The 26,729-nt window shown below is 34.0% G+C and overlaps 1 protein-coding gene and 3 pseudogenes across 2 annotated transcripts; 2 read left to right on the top strand and 2 right to left on the bottom strand.

Moving 5' to 3' along the window:
* Window positions 1-4,162: 4,162 nt before the first annotated feature.
* Window positions 4,163-4,727, bottom strand: LOC104742045 (uncharacterized protein At2g29880-like; annotated as a pseudogene).
* Window positions 4,728-6,172: 1,445 nt separating this feature from the next.
* On the top strand, window positions 6,173-7,097 carry LOC104743795 (uncharacterized; annotated as a pseudogene).
* A 1,910-nt stretch (window positions 7,098-9,007) lies between these two features.
* On the top strand, window positions 9,008-9,942 carry LOC147928371 (uncharacterized; annotated as a pseudogene).
* A 5,924-nt stretch (window positions 9,943-15,866) lies between these two features.
* Window positions 15,867-16,598, bottom strand: LOC104742044 (uncharacterized). 2 transcript variants are annotated; one of them, XM_087482971.1, is made up of 3 exons: window positions 16,344-16,598; window positions 16,075-16,163; window positions 15,867-16,032 (listed from the first exon to the last, which is right to left on the bottom strand). In XM_087482971.1, the coding sequence occupies exons 1-3, from the start codon at window positions 16,596-16,598 to the stop codon at window positions 15,867-15,869; spliced, it is 510 nt and encodes a 169-aa protein (XP_087339097.1). The 2 variants fall into 2 exon arrangements, with proteins under 2 accessions (XP_087339097.1, XP_019091523.1); XM_019235978.1 differs by having other exon boundaries at window positions 15,867-16,197; window positions 16,333-16,598.
* Between the last annotated feature and the right edge of the window lie 10,131 nt (window positions 16,599-26,729).

The following is a 26,729-nucleotide window of genomic DNA, read 5'->3' as shown; positions in this document are numbered from 1 at the left end:
TCCTGATTTATGTGATGTTTAAACCAACTAGAAAATCCACCAAATTAACAAACTGGGAACCCTAAAAAAATCATTCTCAGCGTTCCCCGACTCTCCACCATCTGAGATCTCAAGGCAAATCAGGTAAACACCTTCTTCTTCGTCGATTTTAGCAAATAGCTTAAAACAGAGGCTAAAAATATGAATATAAGCTATTTGAATTCTTTATTACGAGTGTTGTTGTATAGTATCAGTTATATTTAAATTCATGCTTGTGTGTGTGTCTATGTTTTATTGCTTGATAGATTTATCATCGACTCCATGAAATTTATTTTAAAGTGTTGGAGTGGGTTTCTTACATATCATTGCTTGTGTGTGTGAGTGTGTATGTGTTTTTTGTACTTTATTTTATTTTCGGCCTCAGTTCTGAATTTGTTTTAGTAGAGGAGTCAACGAACAATTAATTATTTTGAGTTATAATAATTAGAAGCATGATTAATACTGGATATAAGTTTTATTGATAGAGTCTTTTTGGTGTTTGTAGAGTCTTTTTGAGTATTTATAGATTTAACATCTATGTGAGTATAATGAAGCTAAATACGAGGATTTGGAGCATATTCAAACATTGAGGGTAAGCTGTGAAGTTCAGAACAAGTTCCGAGATATGCATCGACCGATATTTCTATGAAACAAGAGACATTGTTCAGATTTATGTTGATAGGAAGGCTACTATGAAACAATGGTTCCTAACTAACAAGCAAAGGTCTCACTTACAACATATATTTTGAAGTGTGAGATCACTGGTAATAATTATTTTAATCAGTAGCTTGTTTCATTTTTTTTAGACTTGTTTATTGTGTTATTTGGCTTAATCTTTCTTTCTCTTTTTAGGTTCAAGTTATATGGTTATAAGTTATAACAGCACATTACATTGATGTTCATTGGCAGTTAAAGAAGCTGACCGTAGGGTTCAAATATGTCACAGATCATAAAGGTAATACCATTGCTAATGTCCTTTTTGAATGCCTAGCAGACTGGGAAATAGAGAAGGTATTTTATGTCACTATGGACAATGCAACAGCCAATAGTAATGCATTGTCAATGTTTGAATCCAGTTTCTCTTTGATATTCGATGACACTTTAGTGATGAAAGGAAATTATTTACATATGAGATGTGCTGGTCATATTTTTAATTTGATTGTGAGGGACAAATTGGATAAATTAGATGATAGTGTGGCTGCAATCCGTAATGCTATATTATATTATATATCAACAGGCAGAAGGCAAGATGCATTTGATATGAAGGTAGACTCTAGTAGGATGACATGGGGTTTTTTGCCATTGGATGTAACAACTAGATGGAATTCCACATATTTGATGTTGTCAAGGGCGGTTAAGTACAAGGAAACTTTTGATAAGATGGAGCTTGAAAACAAACTGTACAATGATCATTTCATGGAGTTTGTAAATGGTAGAAAACGGATTGGACCTCCTTTAATGTCTGAATGACATGCAGTTCAAAGGTTAAATAAGTTCCTAATCATTTTTTATGATTCCACATTGGTAGTCTCAGCTTCTACAACTATGAATACACACAAGAGTTATGGTGAGATAGTGAACATAGCATTAGAGCTTCAATTGCTTTGTACCAACTATGATAGTGATCTAAGGGTGAAAGCTCAAAAAATGTTTAAGAAATTTGATAAGTATTGAGATGGCTTGAAGAACATCAACAAAATATTGGTAATAGTTATTGTTTTTGATCCGAGAAAGAAGATGCAGTTTGCGAAAATGTGTTTTGACGAGTTGTATGGAGAAGACTCTACACAGTCTAAGGGGTTGTATGAGTCAGTTATTACCATTCTAGAGGATATGTTCAAAGAGTATAGCGAAAGATATGGTAAAAAGGAAAATGTTCGATTATCTCAGTCTACTCAAGATTTCCAAGCAAATAGAATGGATGGCATTGATAATGATCTTGGTTACCGTATGCATAAGATTGAGCATCGATACAATACCTTGTTAAAAGAGATTGGAGTTAGATTCATATCTCAAAGACGAAGTAGAGAACCCTAAAGTGATGTTTGGAATGGAGTATGATGTAGTCTCTTGGTCGAAAATAAACAGTGGCAAGTATCTCATTTTGTCAGAGATGGCTAGAGATTTATTTTCTATGCATGTGTCTTCTGTTGCATCTGAGAGCGCTTTTAGCACTAGTGGGAGGATAATAAACCCATATAGGAGTTGTCTAACTCACTATATTGTTGTGGTTTTGATGTGTACAAAACAATGGATGAAACAAGATATTAAAATTGAATCAAAAGTGCTTACGAATGCACAAATACTTGATGAATTCGAATATGAAGATAAACTTGAGAAAGGTGCGTATCTTTGTTCTTTATTTTTTTTCCCTCTATTTTACTTAATGTTTAGAATTTGTGTTTCTTCATAATTTCAGATTTTGCAACCCCGGCATCACAAGAAAAGTAAAACAGTTTGCAAGTTCTCTAATCTCTGTTACTAGGTAAATTAGTTTTCATTTTCATATGTGTCAATTTTTTTATATTAATTTAGATAGATTATATGATTGTAACTTTAAATTTGGTGTCATTTCATGTTTTAGGAAATCAAAAACTATTAGTTTATGAACTTATTGTTTTTGTGTTTGGATTTGTCAACTTTTTTTTATTGAACTCAATATGGTATGATGAAGTTGGCTTTTTTATATTTGATGATTATTTGATGATTACAATCAGTTTGTTTAGCTTGATAGTTTGGGTGTAACCCGAAAATACTTAACCAATGGGTGTTTATCCAAATCCGACTCGAAATCTAAAAATACTTAAATGGGCCACATTTTTTTAAACCCAAAAGCTCAAAATACCCAATCTAAAACCCGAAAGGATATCCGAACGTCCACCCCTACTATCGTGTGTGCAAATTATTTTTTTAACTTTACAATGCCTATATGAAAATTGCCGCCTTCAAACCAAATATCATTGGACCATGTCACTTTATATTCACGAGGCCTTAAGGATTCTCAGGTTAGGCTTGCATGAAAATCACTACAAGAAAACAGCTAATGATTCCAACACGTTTGTTCTTCTGTATGTACTGTAGTCGTTTATTCGTCGCTTTTTTGTTTGTGACAAAAAAATAGTCACAAATTAAAGTCCTAATATGCAAGTTTTATCTTAATAAAAAAGCGTGGGATATTTCTATTTTTTATGAGAAGAACAAACGTGTTGGAATGCTATTCATCTTAAAATAATCACTTATTAGTAAAAAAGTCGTTTGTTTATACTTTGCTAATTCTTTTTTCAAAATGCTTATGAGTTGAAATATGCATGGTTGTTTACCTTCTAGCAACAATCATGCTTGTATTACCTAGATCTTAACCTTAAGCCTTCAAACTGAAATCCCTTTGCCCTTTCTGCTCTAATCCGGATGACAAATAATACAAGACAAAAGCTTATGGATGGACAAAAAAGCTTAACAAATGCTCCATTTCCTATCAAAATTCCATAAAGGGTGGATTTGGAAAAAAAAAAACTAACGTAATAGCAAACCTACTAGAAGACAAAAGATCATGAAAGAAAGAATGACATGATAATAATAAAAAACATAAAGGGTGTTCATGCACGAACATAACAATAAGTAACAATACGTAAATATCGGACATGATAAAGAATGAGAAATAGTTCAACCTATAATATCGGACATAACAATACGTAATAGCAAACCAACCATATTAGAAGACAAAAAATCATGAAGCACCTAATAAAAATAATTCAACTTATAAAGAGAAAGCAGAAAGGGTGTTCCCCTAACAATAATTAGCACTCCATCACGTTACGCTTAATCCAACCATAACGCTCATCAGTGGACATGCTAACAAAGACTTCTTTCATTCCTAATTGGTGAATCACTTTGACTGCATCATAACGAACGTTTTCTTTCAAATTAGGAACTTCTTTGATAGCTTCCCATACATTATTTCTTTTCTTCTCGACCTCTCTTTGTTCAGCTTCTCTTTGTTGTCTTGTTTCTCTTTCTTGTATTAGATCGAAGAGTTTATGAGTTACTGTTGTCAATGAATTCATCTCAGCATGGACATCTGTTGAACCTTCAGATTGACTTGATGGTTCACTTACATTGTTAGTATTGCTTCTATGCTTCTTTCTTAAAGGTAGTTTGTCTAGAGAGCCCCTTGCATTGCTGCATACAAAAGACAAAGGTGTTTCATGGTCTTCCTCAACATCCATAGAAAAATCTTCAGTAGAACTTGTTTGCTTTGTTCCTGCAGTTCCACTTGTTTGAGCATCCGTACCATCACCTAATCCAATAGAATTTCCACCGGTTGCTACGTTGTCCTCAAATATGATTTTGAGATCATCAACTTCTTCAAATGTTTCATTTTGGAATTTTTTGAAATTCGGATGCCCCTAAATAAAAATAAAAATAATTTAGCATAGTTACAAATTTCAAAGTTTATTTGCTTATTATCTTAAAATTTTCACCATAAATAAATTCAAATAATTAAAAAATTGATACAACCTTCCATATTCTTTTGAAGGTTGTATTAGAAAAACATAAGAAAAGCTAAAGTTTATATAGTTTACCTTTACATAATTAGCCCACACCTCAGCTGAAGCCGTAAACCTTTTTGTGCTTGGATCCCATCCAAACCCGGAGCTGCAACGAAGAAGATCAAGACCACTATTGTATTTTCCCTTCAAGGTCTTCATTCTGTTTAGGTAGTGTTTATGAATTTTGCCACCCCCATGTTTTTCATTAATAATAGGCAGTATTTTTCTTTCCACTGTAAACTTGCTAAATACACCCCTTGAATCACGCCAACCCGCAGCAACACCGTCTAATAGTAATTCTATTAACGTTCTTGTTTCTTGTAGAGTCCATGGAAGGTAAATATTTTTTTCTCGATCTTCTTGTGATTCACTCATTGTTTTTTTGGGTTAAAGTTTTGTGCTACACCTGTGACACAAAAAACACATAACTCGTAAATCTTTTCTTGCAAGTAAATAACATGATAATTAAAAAAAATGAAGAAACTAACGGTCGAGACGTAAGTGAGCATGCACTACAAAAAAATTTAAAAGAATAAGTAATATAAAAACTAAAAAGTTAACAAAGACACTTACAAACTAAGTTAAGAACAATATGGTCGAGACGTAGGTGCTCCAACTCTTTCTTATAATAATGAAGAAGTATCGATGGTGATCCAATAATATATAGTGTTTTTCTTTACCATATATTTCATATGAAAAATTGGTGATTTGACAAATATTTTTAGTTACAAAATTAGAAATATTACAATTTCTTGACTCACAAAAAAATTTGTAATATATCACCATTGGATCTTTGATTAAAAATTTGGAAATCTTACACTTTTTTAACTTACATCGTAATATACACTTTCTCTATGAATATTCGTATCTTTGAAAAATGTAAAATGTACATTAAACAAAAAGTTATGTGCCTTTGTAAAATGTAAAACTTACATAAAATAAAAATGTACATAAAATAAAAAAATCCATAACTATATGAACAAACTGTTACTTTCTCACTACGACACCGTTCATATCCTCGATTTCCTCGGGAAGCTACACGAAGAAAGAGCACCATCCATAAAGTAATGCGTCTTTTCTAACTTATTAGTTTTCTGTTAATTATTCTTTCAACCTTTTTTTTTTGTCACAGGTGTACATCAAACATGTATCAAGAAGTCCATGATGAAAGAGAAAAAGATGCATTACATGATGACGAGTTAGATAGTGATATTATATTTTTGGTGCTCTTGATTTTAATTCAAATGCTATATTTAAGAAAATGCCAACGACCTCGATTGCAATATTCTATTTGACGTGCGATCACAAGAGAAGGTGAAATATATATAGAAAATATGAAAAAGAAAAAGCCTTCGGATTTTAAACAGTTGTATCAAATGTATCACGAGACTTTTCTAAAGTTATGTGTTCATATCCGAGAGCATACAGATCTATGTGATACAAAATATATTAGTGTTGAAGAAATGGTTGCAACTTTTCTTCTTATAGTTGGCCAAAATTCAAGGTATTGTCGTACAAAAGACACTTTTGATAGGTCATCGTTTGCAACAAGTGTAAACTTTCACAAAGTTTTACGGGCACTAAATCAAATTGCTCCAAGTTTAATGGCTAAGCCTGAGATTACAGTGCCTACAAAAATTAGAGAAAGTACAAGATTTTATCCGTATTTTAAGGTATATTTTTCATATAATTATGTTTTTGCTTTTTTTTTTTCATTATCTTTCATAGAATATAACTTTATATTTTTTTTATTTAGGATTGTGTTGGAGCTATTGATGGTACACATATCCTTGCAATGGTACCAACAAAAAAAGGCCTTCTTTTCGTAACAGAAAAGGTGATATATCGCAAAATGTGTTGGCTGCTTGTAATTTTGATCTTGAATTCATGTATGTGCTTAGTGGATGGGAAGGTTCAGCTCATGACTCAAAAGTATTAAATGATGCTTTGACAAGGAACACTAATCGACTACCAGTTCCAGAAGGTATGTACATGTCTTCCTATTGTAAATATGTTTTCTCAACATGACAAGTGATTGTATATTCTTATTGTACTTCAGGAAAGTTTTATGTAGTAGATTGTGGATTTCCAAATCGTCAAAACTTTTTAGCTCCTTATCGTGGTGTCAGATATCATCTACAAGAATTTTCTGGTTAAAATTCACAACCAGCAAATGCAAAAGAGTTATTTAACCATCGTCATGCATCCCTAAGGAACGTGGTTGAAAGAATATTTGGTATTTTCAAATCTCGATTTGCAATCTTTAAGCATGCACCTCCTTTTCCTTATAAGACACAAACAAAGATTGTACTTGCATGTGTTGGTTTACATAATTTTCTGCAAAAGTTTTGTCGAACGGATATTTTTCCAGAAGAAATTGAGAGTGCAGAAGAAGTTGTCGAAGAAATTAATGATGATGATAATGCTGAAGTACTTACAACCCAAGAACAACAAAGAGAATATGCCAATGAGTGGAGAGAGACAATAGCATCAAACATGCGGACTGATTCACTTGAGAATGCTACATGAGAGATAATTTTTATAAGTTCTATTTCTTTTATAACTTTTGGATTTGAAAACTTTTGAATTCTATTCTCTAGGATTTTCAAATCCACTTTCTTTGACTTTAACATCCATGGATTCCATGTGGATTTCCAAATCTTATAAGGATTTCAAATCCATTAAAATCAAGGATCCAATAACCCCCACCCCCTTAGATTATCATCGTATAGAGCTCGCTATTGGGAAACCTAAAAAAAACTCTCTCTCGACTAAACCTAAAAAACCAGCCACCGCTCAAAGTATTATTCAGATCTGAGACTGGAGTGCGGTGGCTCCTCTAGCACCGGCTCCGGTCTATCTGTTTTTCTACCTTTAGTCCCTTGCTATGATTTCTCTTTAAGTTGTGGAAAGTTTTTGGCCTTCTATTGGGGTTTTCTTTTTAGTTCAATCAGTTTGTGCTTTTGGGTGTCTCGGGGAAGCGGTCGAGCGTAACAGATTTGCTTGGTTCGTGGCTTTTGCGAGGAGGATGGTGTCGGATGTGAGATCTACCGAAACAAACCATTGTTTCTTGCCGGTTCACAATCCAGATTTGTTTTCTCGCTCTTGTGCTTCTTGTTGTTGTGATGCCGCTGGTTTGGCTTATGTGTGTTCTGTAGGAAGACTTCACTGGCCTTTGTACTCCCGCTCACCTTTAGCCTGGTTCTACCTATTAGTTTCCCATTTAGTTCCTCTCCTTTCTAAGAAGAGGTTTTTGTGTGAAGTTTATGCTTAGCTCTCTGCTTTAGATCCTTCTAATCTTAGGTGGAAGTTACTGGTGATGGTAACCTCTGTAGATGAGTCTTGATTCTGGATTTTGAAGCTAATTAAAGTGGTTTTTTTTCGCTCATTGTCTTAAGCGTTTCCGAATCTGGAGGATGTTTGCTTTTTTATGGCTTCTATCTTGGCGCTCCTTGACGCATCAATAATCTCGCCGCATCTGGAAGTGTATTGAGGTTCTGAATTTGGCCTTTACTTGTCAGGTTATGAATTTTGGGTTGGAGAGATCGTCTCTCATTGTGAGAGGAGAAAGCAGTTGTTGATCGATGTGTTGGCCGTGGGGAGCATTGATACAGCTCATTCACAGAAACTTCAGAAGAGAAGTTTGATTTGTTTGTTTAGACATAGCGTTTGCCTTAGTTATTATCGTTGGTATGTCTTTGTTCTTAGTTGTGGGTTTCGTTCTCTTTCGATTGCGGTTTAACTTTCCTTCTAGTTGTTAGGTTTTTCCTAGGACTTATTCTTTGTTCGCTGGCTTAGACTCCCTCTTTTGGGCTTAGACTCCGGGGATATCTCTGTCTTCCGCCGGCTTATGTATTTCACAATGTAAAATTTCAAGCAGTATCAATAACATCAGATGACAAAAAAAGATTATCATCGTATAGTTGATATGATTATAAGTCTAATTTTATTAAAATAAAATTTGAAATTTTTAAGTATTTATTTATATTTCAATTATATTTAAATCATTTATTAATATGCAAACTTCTATATTTTTCTCAAAATAAACATTTAACACCATTTTTTATTACAACCCTTAATTTTACTTTCAAAATCTTATGAAAATTATGTTAAATATAGTTTATTGACAATTATATCTCCAATCCATATTTAAGAAACACTAACTTAAATAGTTATAAATATTTGAAGAAACATTTTAAGACAAATTGAGAGGGAGGCGATTTCTCCTTTCCCATCGTTTCATCTTCTTGTCGTACCCCTTCTCTTTTGTGAGCGGTTGTTGCCGGTTATCGGCAGTTTTTTCAGGGTTAGGTAACGGTAAAACGGTTATACCTAACGTAACTGTCCTCCGCTGAAATCTATATAAACCCTGCGAAGTTCTCTGGATCCATCAGGTTGATCAGAGTGAAAATAATATTTTTCCTTTGTTCATTTTGATTATGGCGGACAAGCTCCGGCGATAAATGCAAGAGATTGCTCTAGGAATTGAAGCTGAAAAATCAGCCTCGCTGTTGACTTGTGTGAAGAAGCGATCCAAGAGACTCGCTTCAGTTTGATTGTGAAGCCAGTCAATCTTTGGAAGCAGAACCTTCGTTCTCTGCTTACCACTCTGACCATGCTTTGGGGCGATGCTGACGAAGTTACAAGCCAGATCTTGGAGAATAAGAAGATTCATTTCTTATTCCAAACGAAAGAATCCATGACGACGATTGTAAGGCGGGGACCTTGGTCCTTTAATGATTGGATGTGTGTGATCCAAATCTGGAACCCGACGAACACTGATAATGATCTAAAGACAATTCCGTTTTGGGTCCAAATTTGAGGCATTCCAGCCCATTTTCTCACTCTCTGAATGATTACATACATCGGCGAATTATTGGGTCACTTCATTGAAACAGATTTCAGCGGTGATAGTGCAGTAAAGGTAGATTATGTTTGGGTCTCCCTATTGTGGAACATTGACACTCCACTTCACTTCCAACGTCAATTTCAGTATGGTGATAGGAATTGTATCCTGAAGTTTCGTTATGTAAAACTTCGAAATTTTTGCACTGTATGTGGGATGATAACCCATGATGTATCTGAAATTCCCTCTGGCAATAACCCTCCACCGCCGCCACCAGAGGAGGATGATGATGATCCCGATTACAATCCAGAAGGCGATGACATCGAACAACCTGAGGCATCAGCACTCATTCGCCAAATAAACCCGGCGAAGACTGAAGATGAAAGTATCCCAAATGCATCCAAAAAGAGGGAAACAGAGGCATCGACCTCTACAGGGCATGCTGAATTCCCTATGGTCTATAGTGATATGAGACAGACTTTCGAAAAGGAGGATACGCAAAAATGCTATGCGAAGTGTATTATCTGACAGTTTGAAGTCTTGGAGGTCCGTAATTGGTTTCTGGTTCCGACAGACAGACCTGAGCAAGCACCAAGAGGAACAGGGAGAGGAACTCTGACCAACCCAAATACCAACAGTGAAGTTATGGTGGGCCATAAGCCACCGGAGCCGTCATGAATACAACCTTTTGGAACTACCGCCGCTTGAAAGGGTCCCTGGTAGTTTGACTCCTAAATGGGATTAAGGCAACTTATTCCCCAGACATACTCTTTCTAGTTGAAACGAAGAATCCCGATGATGTCATATGTGATGTTGTTGCTCAGTTAGATTATGATTATATTAAGTGTGTATCTCTGTTGGGTATTGGGGGTGGTCTAGCTTTATTTTGGAAAAAACTGTTTCTGTATGTTTTTATGATGTTGATGAGAGAATCATCGGCTGCAAAATCAATAGTAAAGAAGTTTCTTTTTACTTCTCCTGTGTTTATGGTCACCCAATTCGTAAACTAAGACATATTCTTTGGGCACGCTTACAACGAATTGCAGTAAATGGAAATGGTCCATGGTTGATGTGTGGCGACTTCAATGAAATCTTATATAAGAATGAGAAAGAGGTGGAAGAGTAAGAGAAAATTGGAGCTTAACAGATTTTAGGAACATGGTGAACATGTGCAAAGTCTCTGACCTTCCTTTCCAAGGAAATAACATGAATTGGGCGGGAAAGAGACGCAAGCATACAAGGTAGTGTTGGCTCGATCGAGCAATGGCTAATGACCAATGGAAAGCTACTTATCCAGCCTATGAAGTCGTCTACCTTGAAATGGTAGAATCTGATCATCGTCCAGCCATCATCAAGATTAGAAGAACAACAGAGACAGGTATTAAACCTTTTCAGCTTGATACACGATTGTGTACAGTCCCTGATATCAAAAGTGTGGTAGAACAAAGCTGGAACGGTATAGACACACAACACCTTTCTTTATATGAGAGAATAAAGCACTGTAGAAGAGATATATCTGTCTGGAAAAGGATCCATGGTACTAAATCAGCTGTCCGCATAAAGGAATTAATATAAGAGATTGGTGATGCACATATTGATGCCTCCTTTTCCCTTGCTCATATCAATGATCTACGTCGCTCTTTGGAAACTGCCTTTCGAGACGAAGAAACATTTTGACATTCTTACTTTGTTTTTTATGTGACATGCAAGAACCTAAAGTTGGTGAAAACTCAGCTCTTACAAAAGCAAGAGTAAGCTAAATTGAGATTAGTTATTTGTGTTCATACCAATTCTCACGTTTTTCAATAAAATTATGGTTGAGTGTTAGCATGCAAGCATGTTGTCATTGTGTGTTGGTTGACTGGTCTGGTACTGATGAAAATGTGGCTGAGGGACTTCTTTTATCATCAGATTTGGAGGACTTCATCAATGACATCCCCTTGGGCCCTCTTTCTGTTAAAGTTTTGGTTGAGAAAGAAATAAACACAAAAGCCTTTCTTTGGAGACCTTCAGTAGGGATGTTTAATGTTGAGCAAGCTATTGGTGAAATGATTGCATGGCCTGAAAGTAAATGTGTTCTTATAGACCACATGAGATTTTATGCTGAAGAGATTCCACTTAGGGTAAAAGTTTCTTATTCAAAACCATACTTCTTATTCTCATATGTTGCTGGTTTCTGAGTTTATTATTTTCTGCATTTGATAGAGCCCAACAACAGATTGTTTGAACAATTGCAAACTGCTGGACTGGTTTGGTAGAAATGATGGAGTGGTGGCTGAAGGCCGTTGGCAGTGTAATGAACCAAAAGCGTTGGTTAATGATATTCCTCTTGGACCAAATGCAGTCAAAGTCTTTGTCGATGTGGTACATGGAGGAGATACATTTCTGTGGAAGCCTATGACACAAATTAGATACCTTGGGGACTCTGTGAAGTCATTCGTAGCATGATCTGCCAATAAGTGTGTTTTAGAAGATGTATTTGATCCAAGAGGGATATCATTAGCATGGCCTCCAATTTGATTATTAAATTTTATTATTTATTTCACATATTTGCAATTGTATTCCAAATAATTGTAATCATTATTTGTAATTGTATAATCAACTTAATTAATCCACAGAGTAATATAACTTATTTCCTCTTTAAAACATATTACATAATTATAACTTTATGACACATTAATAATGGTATTGTACGGCTCATAATTATAACTACTTTTAAAAAAAAAAATTATAGTTGAATACAAAACAAAAAAAACTTATCAAGCATTATATTATGAAGGATTTAATAAGATCCAAAAATATACAGAAATAAATTTAACTAAAATAAATATTTAACAAGAACAAGATATAATAACATTAGTTACTTTTTAAACATATCTGTGCAATTTTAAATCTTAAATGAATATCAAGTTGTGTGGTAGCACGGGTCATAACTCATAAGATAGTAAGTATATGTATTTTGCCTGAGCTCAAAATAAAATTCATGATCAGTTTTTTATATTCACTTATTAAAATTTAAAATCTCATAGAAATTTATACTGATAGTCCTAACTTTTATTTATAGATTAGTTAACCATCTCGTTCTTAGGCTATTTTGTGTGTTGGATCTCATCTTTTGTTTTGTTTAAATACAAAGTATATACCATTCATTTTTTTAGAGCAATAATCTAGTTATTTCAAAATGTATGGTTCAAAGTAGGCACTATCAGCTTAAAGGCATGTAGTAAGAGTGCGGTTCCTAAAAAGAACAAAAAAAAAAAAAAAAAAAAAGTGTGATTCATACTTCCTACACGTACGTACGTACGGTGTACATATATAAAAATAAGAATATGTCGGATTGATATGTGATCGAGAGGACCCCAAGCAATTTAAGTAATGATAAAGGATTTTGTTGTAGAATCTGCAAGTCTTTAGAGTTCAGACCATGTGGGTAGGTTTTACGTTGTTTTTATTCTTTTTAGGTTTTACGTTCTTTTGTGCAGCTAAGCTTATGTGTCGTGTGCTATTTAGTATAGAAATTAGTAATATCAACTTCCATAACTTACTGTTATGTTTCTCGGTAATTATTGTACGTGAAGCCTAGAGGCCCTAGACCATGCTAATTCAGTTTGTTTTTGGTTCGTTAATTTGGTATGTGAGTCGGCCTCAATTTTTTTTTGTTTTTTGTAAACCTAAGTTGAAATAATTTTTTTTTGACTAAACTAACACTCCGTCCTAACTTGAAGTGTTTTATCTTGTGAGTTTGACCCCAACTATTCGTGTTCATAATTTGTATCGATTTTTTATATATATATATATATATATATATATTAATCATCAATGTATACAAGCCGAATCGAACCGAATTAACCATACCAAACTAAAATTTATCAATTGAATCAGGACATAACTATTGTCAAAAAAAAAAAAAAAAAAAAAACAGGACATAACTTTAAAACTATCCAAAATATATCTACCAAATGACCTGAATTGCATCCAAAAACCCGAAGTTACAAATGAAGGTAAACGTTATTTTAATTCAGCGTAATAAATGTATAGAACTAGAATATGACCCGTGCTAGATCACAGATTAAAATTTCGTTTGTTTATTTTGTAATTTTAATTCAAAACATCATATTTGTGATTATTTTATTTATTTTAAAAGTTTTTTTGGACGGAACACTATGTCATGAAATTATATGATGAATATAACTTATGAAAATAACAACTATTTTGTAAGATATATTCTAGTAGATTTAGAAGTTTACCCGCGGCATACTGCGAGTTAAGTTGTGTAATAAAAAAAAGTTATTTTTTGTTTTTTTATTTGATTTGTTTAGTGTTTAAAATTATATATTGTATTTTGATTGTTAATTCTATGACTTAATCCAAAGTATACCGCATATTAATTTTAGGACTAAATATGTAACATATGTTTGTCAAAATCATCTTGACCGAGAAAGTATACCAAACAACATTATTCCAAACTTTAATTTAATCTGAGAAATCATATTTCTTGAAATTTCTGCCCGTGCTCATATTTCTTGGAATTCTTTCATGTGAATTCTTTCAGTTCTGAATGATTTATATTAAAAGCTTGGAAGGATGTTAGGTAAGATTTTATTTTTAACTGTATAATAAGATTTCAGAAATTACGATTAAGTGTGATTAATTGTTAAGATTTTATTCATTTTTACGGCTAATAGTATATATGGTATAACAATACATAAAATAATAAAAATTTTAAGAGGATTCTTTGGAATACTATTAATTGTAGTATATAGCCCATAAAATGACCAATTATTTTTTTCCCTTTTTTTTAACGAACCTATGTTTAATTTAATCTATAAGCTATTTTATAATCAACTAATAAAAATTATATAGTCGATAAAAAAATGTTGTGTACTTTCATTTTATTATATAGAAATATCTAACCAGTTAATAAATCTCGTAGTTTGTTTATAGATATCGAGTTAGTGGGCCTAAAGCCTATTATTAGTAACTAAATTACTATCGAGTCTGAACCGACCCAATTTCGTTCGACCCGTTTGTTTATGATGACGCCATTTCTTGATATATACATGTATTCATTTGTCAATATTTCTAATGGACACGGTGATCCAAGAACTACATTGTTCCATGACTCGATCTATCGTACTTCATTGACACGAGGCACGGAGTTACTCCTATTCTTCTTTATCATCGTCACGATCCAAGAAGCGTGTTGAGTTCTTGTGGGAGTCTCTCGATCTATCCTACTCCGTTGACACGAGCTACGAATTCGTGTTAGAAGAGTTTGAAGTGATCAATGAAGGAGAGTTTGAATAAGTGGCAGCATAAGATTTAGTGAATGAATTTGTAAATAATCCCCTCCCCGATGATTTTTTCGAGGATTTGGAACTAAGTGGAGAAGAGAATGCGAAAGTTTTTTGAGCAGGAAAAGAAAAAGAAATCGATGTTCATGTTTCAGTTTTCTCATAGCAATTTTAGACTGTACATACACCACAAAGATCTTGGTCCTCTGCAACGACGAGGGTTCAATATCAGCTAATTAATTAGTGTTAAAGATACATTATCACTTATCTCAGTGTTGCTGCAAAATGGATAGAGCCTGGATAAGGGTTGATTCTTATTTTGGCACAACAAATTTTATTTCTACCCGAGATTCCAAAGATCCTTTGCTAAAGTTGAGATCTTAAAACGCTTTATTAAACTGTGATCTTAACTTATATATGTTCTCCTTCTGCATTGTTGCAATACACTTGCAAATTATCAGGGACTATCCCACCAATTAGGGGAATGCTTATTTGATTTATGTGACCCAAGAGTGATACAAAATGAGATTAAATTTTCTGCCGTTAGACATACTTTCTAAAATTGTCCCTATCAATATCACTTGAATCTGTTGGTTCACGTGTCTCTGATGTCCCCTGACACAATATTTGTTCAACTTGTTGCAGAAGGCTCTTCAAGATATCAAGATTGCTTTATATAGAGCCAACATGTAATCTTCACCAAAAAAACTACAGATTACTCTCTTCACTTTCAGTGTTTTTGATCAGCATTCACATATGTGTACGTCTCTTCAACATGTCAAGAATGCTTTATATAGGTATACCCAAAAATATTGAATTTTCTTGAGAAAATAATTAAAACAACATGACACTCTTCAGAGATGATGGAGTGGATGAGAATTACTATATATGATTATCAATGAAGAGTTGAGTGAAATTGGGTAGTGGGTACAAAATGTGTTTTACATTCCTGTCTTTGCATATGATCTTTCGTGTTGTGGAGTTTATAACAGAGAAAAGATGAGCACGAGAAAAAGAAAAAAAAAACCCCAGAGAAAGGAAGAAAAAGATGTATAGATCTAACACTGACAGCATATGTAAAAAACACAGATTTCATATGAAAAGAAGAGCACGACTAACAGATTTTTATAGCCTATTAAATCACCTGATGACTCTGATTCATATGTGTAAAGAAGCAATAAGACTAGAGCAATCATCTTCCCTTGGTTGTTTAAAGAGAGGCCTAAACATCTCAAGAATTCTAGTCCTAGGGTTTATCACCTTTGGCTGTGATGTTTCAAATAGAGACTTCCACAAATAAAGAATGTTAGACTTTATGGCTTCTCTCGCAAACCCATTCGCCTCTGCTGAAATATCTTTGGAAGACCTCAACGTCTCCTCTAGCTTCTTCAGCTCTTGGTTGTAATGTTCAAAATCAGATGGTTTCACTACTACACCAAGAGAGCTTTCTCTGTACTTTCTGATTATCAAAACAAACCGATCCAATTCCCTGATTCCAAACGTAAAATTCTGGCGAGTCTTTACGATCAGTCCCCATTGGTTTGATTTGCCACCGTCCTCCTGATAGACTCCATTCTTAGGTTTGATATATGTTTCAAACACATATAGGATGACACAAAACAACCTTCCTACCACAGGAGCGTTAATGTCTTTGTTCCCTGCATACTTCAATAGCCAAAGACAAAACAGTAACATAGAACGCATGTCATCAGATAACAAGAACATTGCTTCAGCCACAGAGAGCGAGAGGTCAACTCCAAGTCGCACAGCCTCTTCTTTCTGCTTCTCATAACTGGTAAGATTAGTCTCTTTAGTGTAAGGAGAATACCTAGATTGAGGCAATCTCTTGTTGTTACGGACAACGCGGTGAGTCACTGATAACGATTCCATCTGTTTCGAGAGGATCGATATGTCTGAAGAATTCATCGTGGAGGGCTTTAGGATGCAGTGACAGAAGAACCTAAAAACAAAAACAGAAAAATTGAGAGAATTGAAGAACCCTAGATCGTAACTTTAACCTTTAGTGTGAAACCTTTTGAATGATATCAAATCTAAATTTGTAGACAAGTAATAATGAAACTTTTTCTTCAGACGGTTTAAAGGTATATTATATAGGAAAGGAAAAGGAAATAAATTCTAAGGAAAAGGAAATATTTATAAGTTATTATAAGTTTATAACCCATTGCGATTTGGATTTGGAGTGCTTTCTAATGTTATCAGTATCAATAGGTTTCTTTTTGATTACTAGAGAAGGGTCGCATTAATAAGCGGGTAAAAACAATAAATAAATTGATAATAATTTAAATATGAGTGATTGTCTATATATTTTAATGAATTAAAAAAACGAATTTGAAATTCACTATATCTATTTTTAATACAATTTAACTATTTATATCATAATAAACATATTCTAATTTTTACATACTTTATCTTAAATAATTACAAACTTATATCAAACACAATATATGCATTTTAGTCTATATCATAATAAGAACTATAATATTTGAAAATTAACAAAAAATAATTGTTAAAAAAAAGGAAAACCACTAAATTTTTTAGAAAAGCAACATTGGCTAAGATATTTTTATATATATCGTTGTCCTAAGTAATAATTTACTTCATGTAAAAAAGTTAAAAATATATATATGCATAATACGTTAACAGATGCGTTGAGTTACGTAAACACGCATATATAGATTAGCTTGGTCTCATAATAAAAATGTTGAAAATATGGGATCGTTTATACAATTTTTGTGTAGTTGTACTTTATAATATCAAACATCATCATAAGAATAATACAACCTCATAAGGAAAAAAAACAAGGATGCTATATTTTATATTTAGGGTATAGTTTTGAGGGAGTAGGGTCTTGTATTTGATGTTAGGGCTTAGAATTTAATCATTTTATACATAGAAAAGAATATTTTTGAAAATGGAGAACATGAAAAGGTATTTTTGAAAAGTAATATAGGAAAAGAATAAAATAAACTTTTTATATGTTAAAATTAAATTATTGAAAAACAAACTTCTTATATACATAATATAATTATGTTTTTATATTTTAAAAATGTTTAAATTTATATTTTTTATAACTATATATTTAAAATATAAAACATTAATTTTCATATATACATATTAGATTTAAATTTTAACGTTTTAAGAGTTTTTAATTTTATGATTTTTTTGTAATAACCCTTTCACTTTAAATAATTTATTTAAATGAATTTTGTTGTCTTTATACGTATTAGAGTTATCTTTTTAAAAACTTGTAGAATATAGTTATTTTCTCATAGTTATCGTTATACTTTTCAAAAACTTGTTAAAACAAACTTTTGGTTTTCTACTTGTGAGTTACAAAATTTGAAAACCAAACTTTTTTGGGGATTTTCAAAAATACATCTATGTCACTTTTCAAAAATACCCTTTCATGGAAAAAATTTAAGAATTAATTTAACATATTGTAATTGTGTAAAAGAGGGTAAAATTAAAATATTCAAATAAATGGTATTTTTGAAAATTGGTATCTCAAAAAAGGTATTTATAACAAATTCTCAACTTTATATGATAAGATACCACATAATAAAAGGAAAATATTCAAATTTTAATATTATTTATTTAAAAAACTAATAACTTACTACTAAGTTTTGATTTCAATGTTATATGTCGGTTTGGATTTATAAATAGGATTTATATTTTAAAATTATACAAAATTATATGCCTTTTTTCTATGTCACTTTTCAGAAATACCCTTTCATGGAAATTAAGAATTAATTTAACATATTGTAATTGTGTAAAAGAGGGTAAAATTAAAATATTCAAATAAATGGTATTTTTGAAAACGGGTATCTCAAAAAAGGTATTTATAAAAAAATTTCAACTTTATATGATAAGATACCACATAATAAAAGGAAAATATTAAAATTTTAATATTATTTATTTAAAAAACTAATAACTTACTATTAAGTTTTGATTTCAATGTTATATGTCGGTTTGGATTTATAAATAGGATTTATATTTTAAATTTATACAAAATTATATGCCTTTTTTATATGTCACTTTTCAAAAATACCCTTTCATGGAAAAAAATTAAGAATTAATTTAACATATTGTAATTGTGTAAAAGAGGGTACAATTAAAATATTCAAATAAATGGTATTTTAGAAAATTGGTATCTCAAAAAAGGTATTTATAACAAATTCTCAACTTTATATGATAAGATACCACATAATAAAAGGAAAATCTTAAAATTTTAACATTATTTATTTAAAAAACTAATAGCTTATTATTAAGTTTTGATTTCAATGTTATATGTCGGTTTGAATTTATAGATAGGATTTATATTTTAAAATTATACAAAATTATATGCCGGTTTGGATGACAACTAAACTTAAGATTTAAATTTTATAATTAAAAAATATTATTATATGTCGGTTTAGATTGAAAAATAAGAATTAAAATTTTGATTTTACAAGTAAAAGAAGTTATATTTTGGTTTAGGTTTATAAAGGAAAACTATGATTTAGATTGTATAACTAAACAAAATAATGGCTCGATTTGGATTTACTTAAATTATTTTTTTTCAATTTTTTGTTATTGAATTTTTAAAATATCTATTAATATATATTTTATTTATTTAATTTAATATGACATGACATTATTTGATTGACTTAAATAAGAGAGGTGAATGAATTGGTTCATCCTATTAACCCGAGTATCGTCCTTCTATTATTATAAAAGAATTTGGTTTTTACTCTCCACAACAAAAAGCGAAAGCCACAAGATTTTGGGTAGGTCATTTGATTCCTCTGTAATTAACATACTAGCTCCTAAATTATAAAATCGTGTGCTCAAGTTATTTTTTCAAGATGAAATTGTTCTTTTCACTAGCTTCCTTTGAGCTGTCGTTGCTCAAACATAAATATATATACTAGTGAAAATGAAATTGTTCCTTTCACTCCAAATGTGGTATATATATGTTTGAGCAATGACTCTCGTAGGATGGCGGTTTTGAGAGCGGTTCAGGCGATTAGAGACCTCCAAGTAATGAAGGTACATCTCCTCGCAGGCAATATTCAAGCAGATTGAACGGGAGATTATCAACTCTATCACTACCCAAAAACAAAGGAATAATTTCAGAAACCTCATGTCCCTTTGGATTATGTAAAAGGCTTCTGCTTACTTGTTTTATGTCCCTCAGATGTCATCCCTTTGCTTCCTTGTTTTTTTCTCTTTTTAGCCAAGGAACCAATTAGCTCGGTAACAAATTGGTAAACCCGATTCTCTTTCATTTAATATGATATTTACTGCTTTAGTAAAAAAAAAAAAGAAGGTACATGGTGAGAAAAATCCCCAGCCATAGTTGCACATAATGCCACATATATAAAATTCCTTAAAAGCTAAGAAAGGATTAGGTGCTCCCAAGTTTCATCACTTTGTGAGTAAATGCTGCATTTTGTTGGGACATTTAATCCCCATGAAGCAAATCTTAGGGTTGCCCCCTTCAAACCAAATATCATTGGACCATGCCACTTTATATTCACGAGACCTTAATGATTCTCAGGTTAAGCCTTCTTGAAAATGGTCAAAGGCTCAAAGCTTATATGACCTCAACAGTATATGTCTTTACCTTTGGACCTAGATGGTAGAGTAGTGGTTATAAAGAAAGTGTGCATATTTAGTTGCGAATCGAAGGTTTGTAGAATCCATCCATTATAGTCACATGCATCACTCACACGAGAGAGTTTGGCCCAAGACCAAGAGTATCAAAAGAGGCCCAATGGTGACCATGAAGCAGAAGCCACCTGACTATTATTTGCTTGGTAGGTTCTGTATGAGGTCTCGACAGAGCATGCCCAACACTAATAGACCGCTGAAGCAAAAATATATTTGTAAACTAGGGAACAACCACTGTAAAGTAGGAGTTTATTGTTTTTAATACCCTCATACTTATCTATATATATTTTTGAAATATATTTTGGATTTTACCCTATTATTTGTACTTATTTAAAAATTTATTTATAAAATTAATCCCTAAAAAATTTCCAAAAATATCATTATTTTAGATTTTGTTTCCTAAATATTTTATATACCATTCCAACTACAGTAAATATAGCAGAATTAATATGGAAATAGAAGATATGATATATTTAACCACACTTTCTATTATGTATTGAATATATTCTATAACTTTGCAAAAAAAAAAGAAAACAACAATTTGATTCCTATTTTGTTTTCCAAAACCTGTGAACTTTGATTCAACGTAAGAAGAACTTCGATTCATATTTATTTAATATTATAATTAATATATATAAACTTAATGAAATTTTAAAATATTACAAATATGTAAAATTAAATTTTTTTAAATTACTATATAATATGGTTATATAGTAGATGAGTTATAAAGAGGACATTTTGGAATTATTAAAATATCATTATATTTGTGCTAACAAAGGTTAAATCCTCATTTTACTATTTGTCAATGTAACGTCCCGACCGCCACATCTTAGTGGACCCCATGTCCAATCTCTGTCCATGGGCCCACCTTACTTAATGGGCCTCACATCTTCTAACTAGGACCGCGAGCCCATGCATATCTGGCGGCCGGTTTGCTACGTCCGGGAGGCTTTAAAGACTTGTTACCGTCCCCACAAATCAACACATGATCTTTTCATGTGTTTTGTCCTTACTCGCACTGTTCCGACAATCACTTCCCGGAAGGTCACTCATCCTGAGACTACTCCAGCTCAAGCACGCTTAACTCTGGAGTTCTCTCAGGACCCTTTAGCGAAAAGATAAGTGCAATTTGGTGACATAGGTGGCCTAATCAATTCTTTCAAACCTCTCCGCAAGTCTCTGAAACCGGGAAGTCCCAATTCACCTTCTCTAACCGATCGCAACGTCCTCTTTGCGCACCAAGACCGTCATCCCCTGACTGTGTGAGCTCACTCGAGTCCACACTCGTCTGGGTTAGGCTGTGATACCTCTTGTAACGTCCCGACCGCCACCTCTTAGTGGGCCTCATGTCCAATCCCAGTCCATGGGCCCACCTTTCTTAATGGACCTCACGTCCTCTCACTAGGCCCGTGAGCCCATCCATATCTGACGGCCGGTTTGGTACGTCCAGGAGGCTTTAAAGACTTGTTACCATCCCTACAAATCACCACATGATCTTTCCATGTGTTTTGTCCTCACTCGCACAGTTTCGACAATCACTTCCCGGAAGGTCACTCATCCTGAGACTACTCCAGCTCAAGCACGCTTAACTCTGGAGTTCTCTCAGGACCCTTTAGCGAAAAGATAAGTGCAATTTGGTGACATAGGTGGCCTAATCAATTCTCTGAAACCGGGAAGTCACAATTCACCTTCTCTAACCGATCGCAACGTCCTCTTTGCGCACCAAGACCGTCATCCCCTGACTGTGTGAGCCCACTCGACTCCACACTCGTCTGGGTTCGGCAGTGATACCACTTGTAACGTCCCGACCGCCACCTCTTAGTGGGCCTCATGTCCAATCCCAGTCCATGGGCCCACCTTTCTTAATGGACCTCACGTCCTCTTACTAGGGCCGTGAGCCCATCCATATCTGACGGCCGGTTTGGTACGTCCGGGAGGCTTTAAAGACTTGTTACCATCCCTACAAATCACCACATGATCTTTCCATGTGTTTTGTCCTCACTCGCACAGTGTCGACAATCACTTCCCGGAAGGTCACCCATCCTGAGACTACTCCAGCTCAAGCACGCTTCACTCTGGAGTTCTCTGAGGACCCTTGACCGAAAAGATAAGTGCACTTTGGTGACATAGATGGTCAAATCAATTCTTTTAAATCTCTCAGCAAGTCTCTGAAACCAAGGTATCATAGTCAACAGTTTTAATATTAGAATATTTGACATATAAAAATTAAGTTGATTTAACTAAGATTGTGTAAAATAATTAAATCATTAGGAAAAATGTGACATAGCGTATAAAAGACTTACTATGTATTTAGATCCCTTATTTTTTCTGTTATAATAATTAAAAATCAAAATAAAATCTTAAACAATAAACAAAATAAACTAAATATAACAAACAAATGGTCATGATCTATATTTTGGATTAAAAAAATAATATAAACATTTAGTCGCACAAACAGTCAGGAAATTTAGTTATTCCTTTATTTGGAAAACATCCAATATTTAACAAACAAATACAATATAAAATATAAATAATAATAAAAATTATATACACGCGGTATATTGCGGGTTAAAATTTAAAATAATATTTTAATATATAAAATCCTTACTTGTTGGGCTTTAGGCCATGATATCGACCTTGAATCTCAGATTTAGTAAAACCTTTCAAACCCAAGTTTCATGAATTTGATCTCTCGAGAGACCATAAGCTTACATCTTTTTATTTCTTTTTTTTTAGATAATTCTAACACTATCAGTTTTGGCTGTCACCGTGTATATTTCTTAAATTTTTGTTTAATTTATCCTTTTATAATAAAATGGAAATATACAACATTATTATTTTGTAGACTATATAATTTTAATAAGCTGGTTACAAATAGATTATAGATTAATTGGTTACAAGTTAAATAGTAGATGCAACTTTCATTTATTTTCGGAAAATTTAATTACTAGAGTGTTGTAAACTAGAGAATTCAAAGTATAGAATCTCTTGTTCTTATTATTGATAATCGAATGAGGTTACATATATATAGTAAATACAAAGGCCTAAGCCCATAACCGACTTAGTCTAATACTCATGGCCGATGGGCCTTTGCTTCTAGTCGATGAGCTTCATGGACCGTGACCGTATATGGGCCTGGTTATGGAGTCCATCCTTAAGTGGTTTATAACACTCCCCCTTGGATGACATAACCATGCCGATGCTGAGGGATCGATGCAATACGTTAGGGGGTTGCTGCCTCATTAAAACCTTACCAGGAAAACCCAATGGGACAAAACCACGGTGAAGGAAAAAGAGTACAACATGCATTGCTCACCCTGTTCCAAGCATCACCCTAAGTCTTTAAGCCTCCGCATTCCAATATGGTGTGTGAGCTTCTTGAACGTTGTTGTCGGTAATGCCTTAGTGAAGAGATCGGCTGAGTTGTCGCATGATTGCACTTGCACCACTCGAACTTCTCCGACCTTTTGTAGTTCATGTGTGAAGAAGAATTTTGGTAGGATGTGCTTCGTCCGATCTCCCTTGATGTAACCTTCCTTGAGCTGTGCGATGCAGGCCGTATTGTCTTCATAGATTACGGTTGGCTCTTTGTCTTCGATCATACCGCAATTCGCCCTAATGTGCTGAGTCATCGACCTCAACCATACACTTTCTCGTCCGGCTTCATGAATTGCTAGGATTTCCGCATGGTTAGACGAAGTGGCCACAATTCTTTGCTTCATAGAACGCCACGAGATCGTCGTACCACCATGCGTAAACACATAGCCGGTTTGAGACCTAGAGTTGTGCGGATCCGATAAGTAACCTGCATCAGCAAAACCAACTAAACCTTCTTTGTTATGGTTAGTATAATATAAACCCAAATCTGTTGTCCCTTGTAGGTAACGATGTAAATGCTTAATTCCATTCCAGTGCCTTTGGGTTGGACAAGAACTAAATCTTGCTAGGAGGTTCACGGCAAAACATATGTCCGGTCTAATGTGGCTAGCCAAGAATATTAACGCTCCTATAGCACTGAGGTATGACACTTCAGGTCTGAGAACTTCTTCATCGGTCTTCTTTGGACCGAATGGATCTTTGTCCAAGTCTAAGCTTCTAACAACCATTGGGCTGGTCAATGGGTGAGCTTGGTCCACATGAAACCTCTTGAGTACCTTTTCTGTTTATGCCTTTTGATGCACAAGGATTCCATTACCAATGTACTCAAGCTGTAATCCCAAACAGAATTTTGTCTTGCCTAGGTCTTTCATCTCGAATTCTTTCTTTAGATATTCGATTGTTTGGGCGATTTCCCCAGAGGTCCCAAGGATGTTTAAATCATCCACATAAACTGCTATAATTACAAACCCTTTGTTTGCAAACTTCTTTATAAATATACATGGACTGATTGGGTCATTCTTATAGCCTTCTTTAGCTAAATATTCACTTAATCGGTTATACCACATTCGACCACTCTGTTTCAGTCCATAAAGGGATTTGTTCAGCCTAATGCAGTACTGTTCTCGAGAACCACTCTTATCTTTGAGCTCAAAACCCTCTAGTAATCTCATATATATTTCATTATCCAGTGGACCATATCAGTATGCGGTTACAACATCCATTAACCGCAAATCCAGTTTTTCTCTTATAGCCAGACTTATTAAGTACCTAAATGTTGTTGCATCCATCACATGGGAGTATGTCTCCTCATAGTTTATTCCTGGTCTTTGAGAGAATCCTTGTGCTACAAGCCGTGCTTTATATCTCACGATTTCATTTTTCTCATTTCTCTTCCTTACAAAGACCCACTTATGTCCAACTGGCTTTATTTCAGGTGTTGTCCTTAAGATCGGACCAAACACACTTCTCTTCTTTAAAGAGTTTAACTCCACATCAATGGCTTCTTTCCACTTTAGCCAATCTTTACTTTGAGTGCACTCTGATATAGACGTGGGTTCATGATCCTCATTTATCTCAAGTGCTACCTTGTATGCAAATACCTTGTATGCAAATATTTCATCGATGTCGACATCCTTACGGTTCCATTGAATTCCAGACATGATATAATTTATTGAGATCTCATTATTATCAATACCTTCAGGACCTTGAGGTTCAGCGTCCCAAACCTCATTTGGTACCTTAGGCTTTGCCGCGACTATGTCTGTATTTTCTGTAATTCCCTTAACCTCGGTCTGTTTTGCACCTTTAGACTTCCGAGGGTTCCTATCTTTGGAACCTAATAGTCTACCTCGTTTTAAACGTGGCTTAGACTCTGTAGCAACTTGATTATTGTGTTCCTTCTAAACATCAATACGCACTGGTGCATTACAAGCTGGTATGTACGATTTTGTTACTCTCTTTGGGTCAGCAAAGGAATCTGGCAATTGTATAGCTAGCTTTTGCAAATGTATAATTTTCTGGACCTCTGCATCACAGGCTAGAGTCCGAGGTTCTTGCCAATTCAAGGATGTTTGATTCCATGTTAATTCTTTAACCAGCTTGCTAGTCTCTCCACCCAACATAGGGAATTCGGATTCTGTAAATTGACAGTCCGCGTATTTGGCCTTAAATAAATCTCATGTGGTTGGCTCAAGATACTTTATAATGGTGGGAGACTCATATCCAACATATATTCCCATCCTCCTTTGAGGTCCCATCTTAGTTCTCTGTGGTGGAGCAATAGGTACATAAACGGCACAACCAAATGTTTTGAGATGGGATATGTCTGGCTCATGACCCGTTAATAATTGGGATGGTGAATATTTGTGTTCACTAGATGGCCTGATGCGTATAAGTTCTGCTGCATGTAAAACTGCGTGTCCCCAAGCCGACACAGGAAGCTTTGATCTCATTAGCAATGGTCGAGCAATTAATTGTATTTGTTTAATGAAGGATTCAGCTAATCCGTTTTGTGTATGGACATGTGCCACAGGATGTTCCACACTCACCCCCATGGACATACAGTAATCATTAAACGCTTGGGATGTAAATTCACCAGCATTGTCTAGACGTATAGTCTTAAGTGGAAAATCTGGAAAATGTGCTCTTAGTCTTATAATTTGAGCTAACATCCTAGCAAATGCTAGGTTCCTTGTGGATAACAAGCAAATGTGTGACCATCTGGTTGATGCATCGATCATAACCATAAAATATCTAAACGTCCCACAAGGTGGGTGTATTGGTCCACATATATCACCTTGTATCCTTTCCAGAAAGTTTAAAGTCTCTTTATTGACTTTGGCTGGTGATGGCCGTATAATAAGTTTCCCTTGTGCACATGCTAAACACGTGAGATTTTTAGGGATAAATTTTCTCTCTTTAAGGGTGTGCCCATTTGAACTATTAATCAGTTTACGCATCATGTTCGTA

The sequence above is a fragment of the Camelina sativa genome, chromosome 14, assembly GCF_030686135.1.
Source record: "Camelina sativa cultivar CO46 ecotype springtype chromosome 14, ASM3068613v1".
NCBI lineage: Eukaryota > Viridiplantae > Streptophyta > Magnoliopsida > Brassicales > Brassicaceae > Camelina > Camelina sativa.
This window is presented reverse-complemented; position numbering and strand designations above follow the sequence as displayed.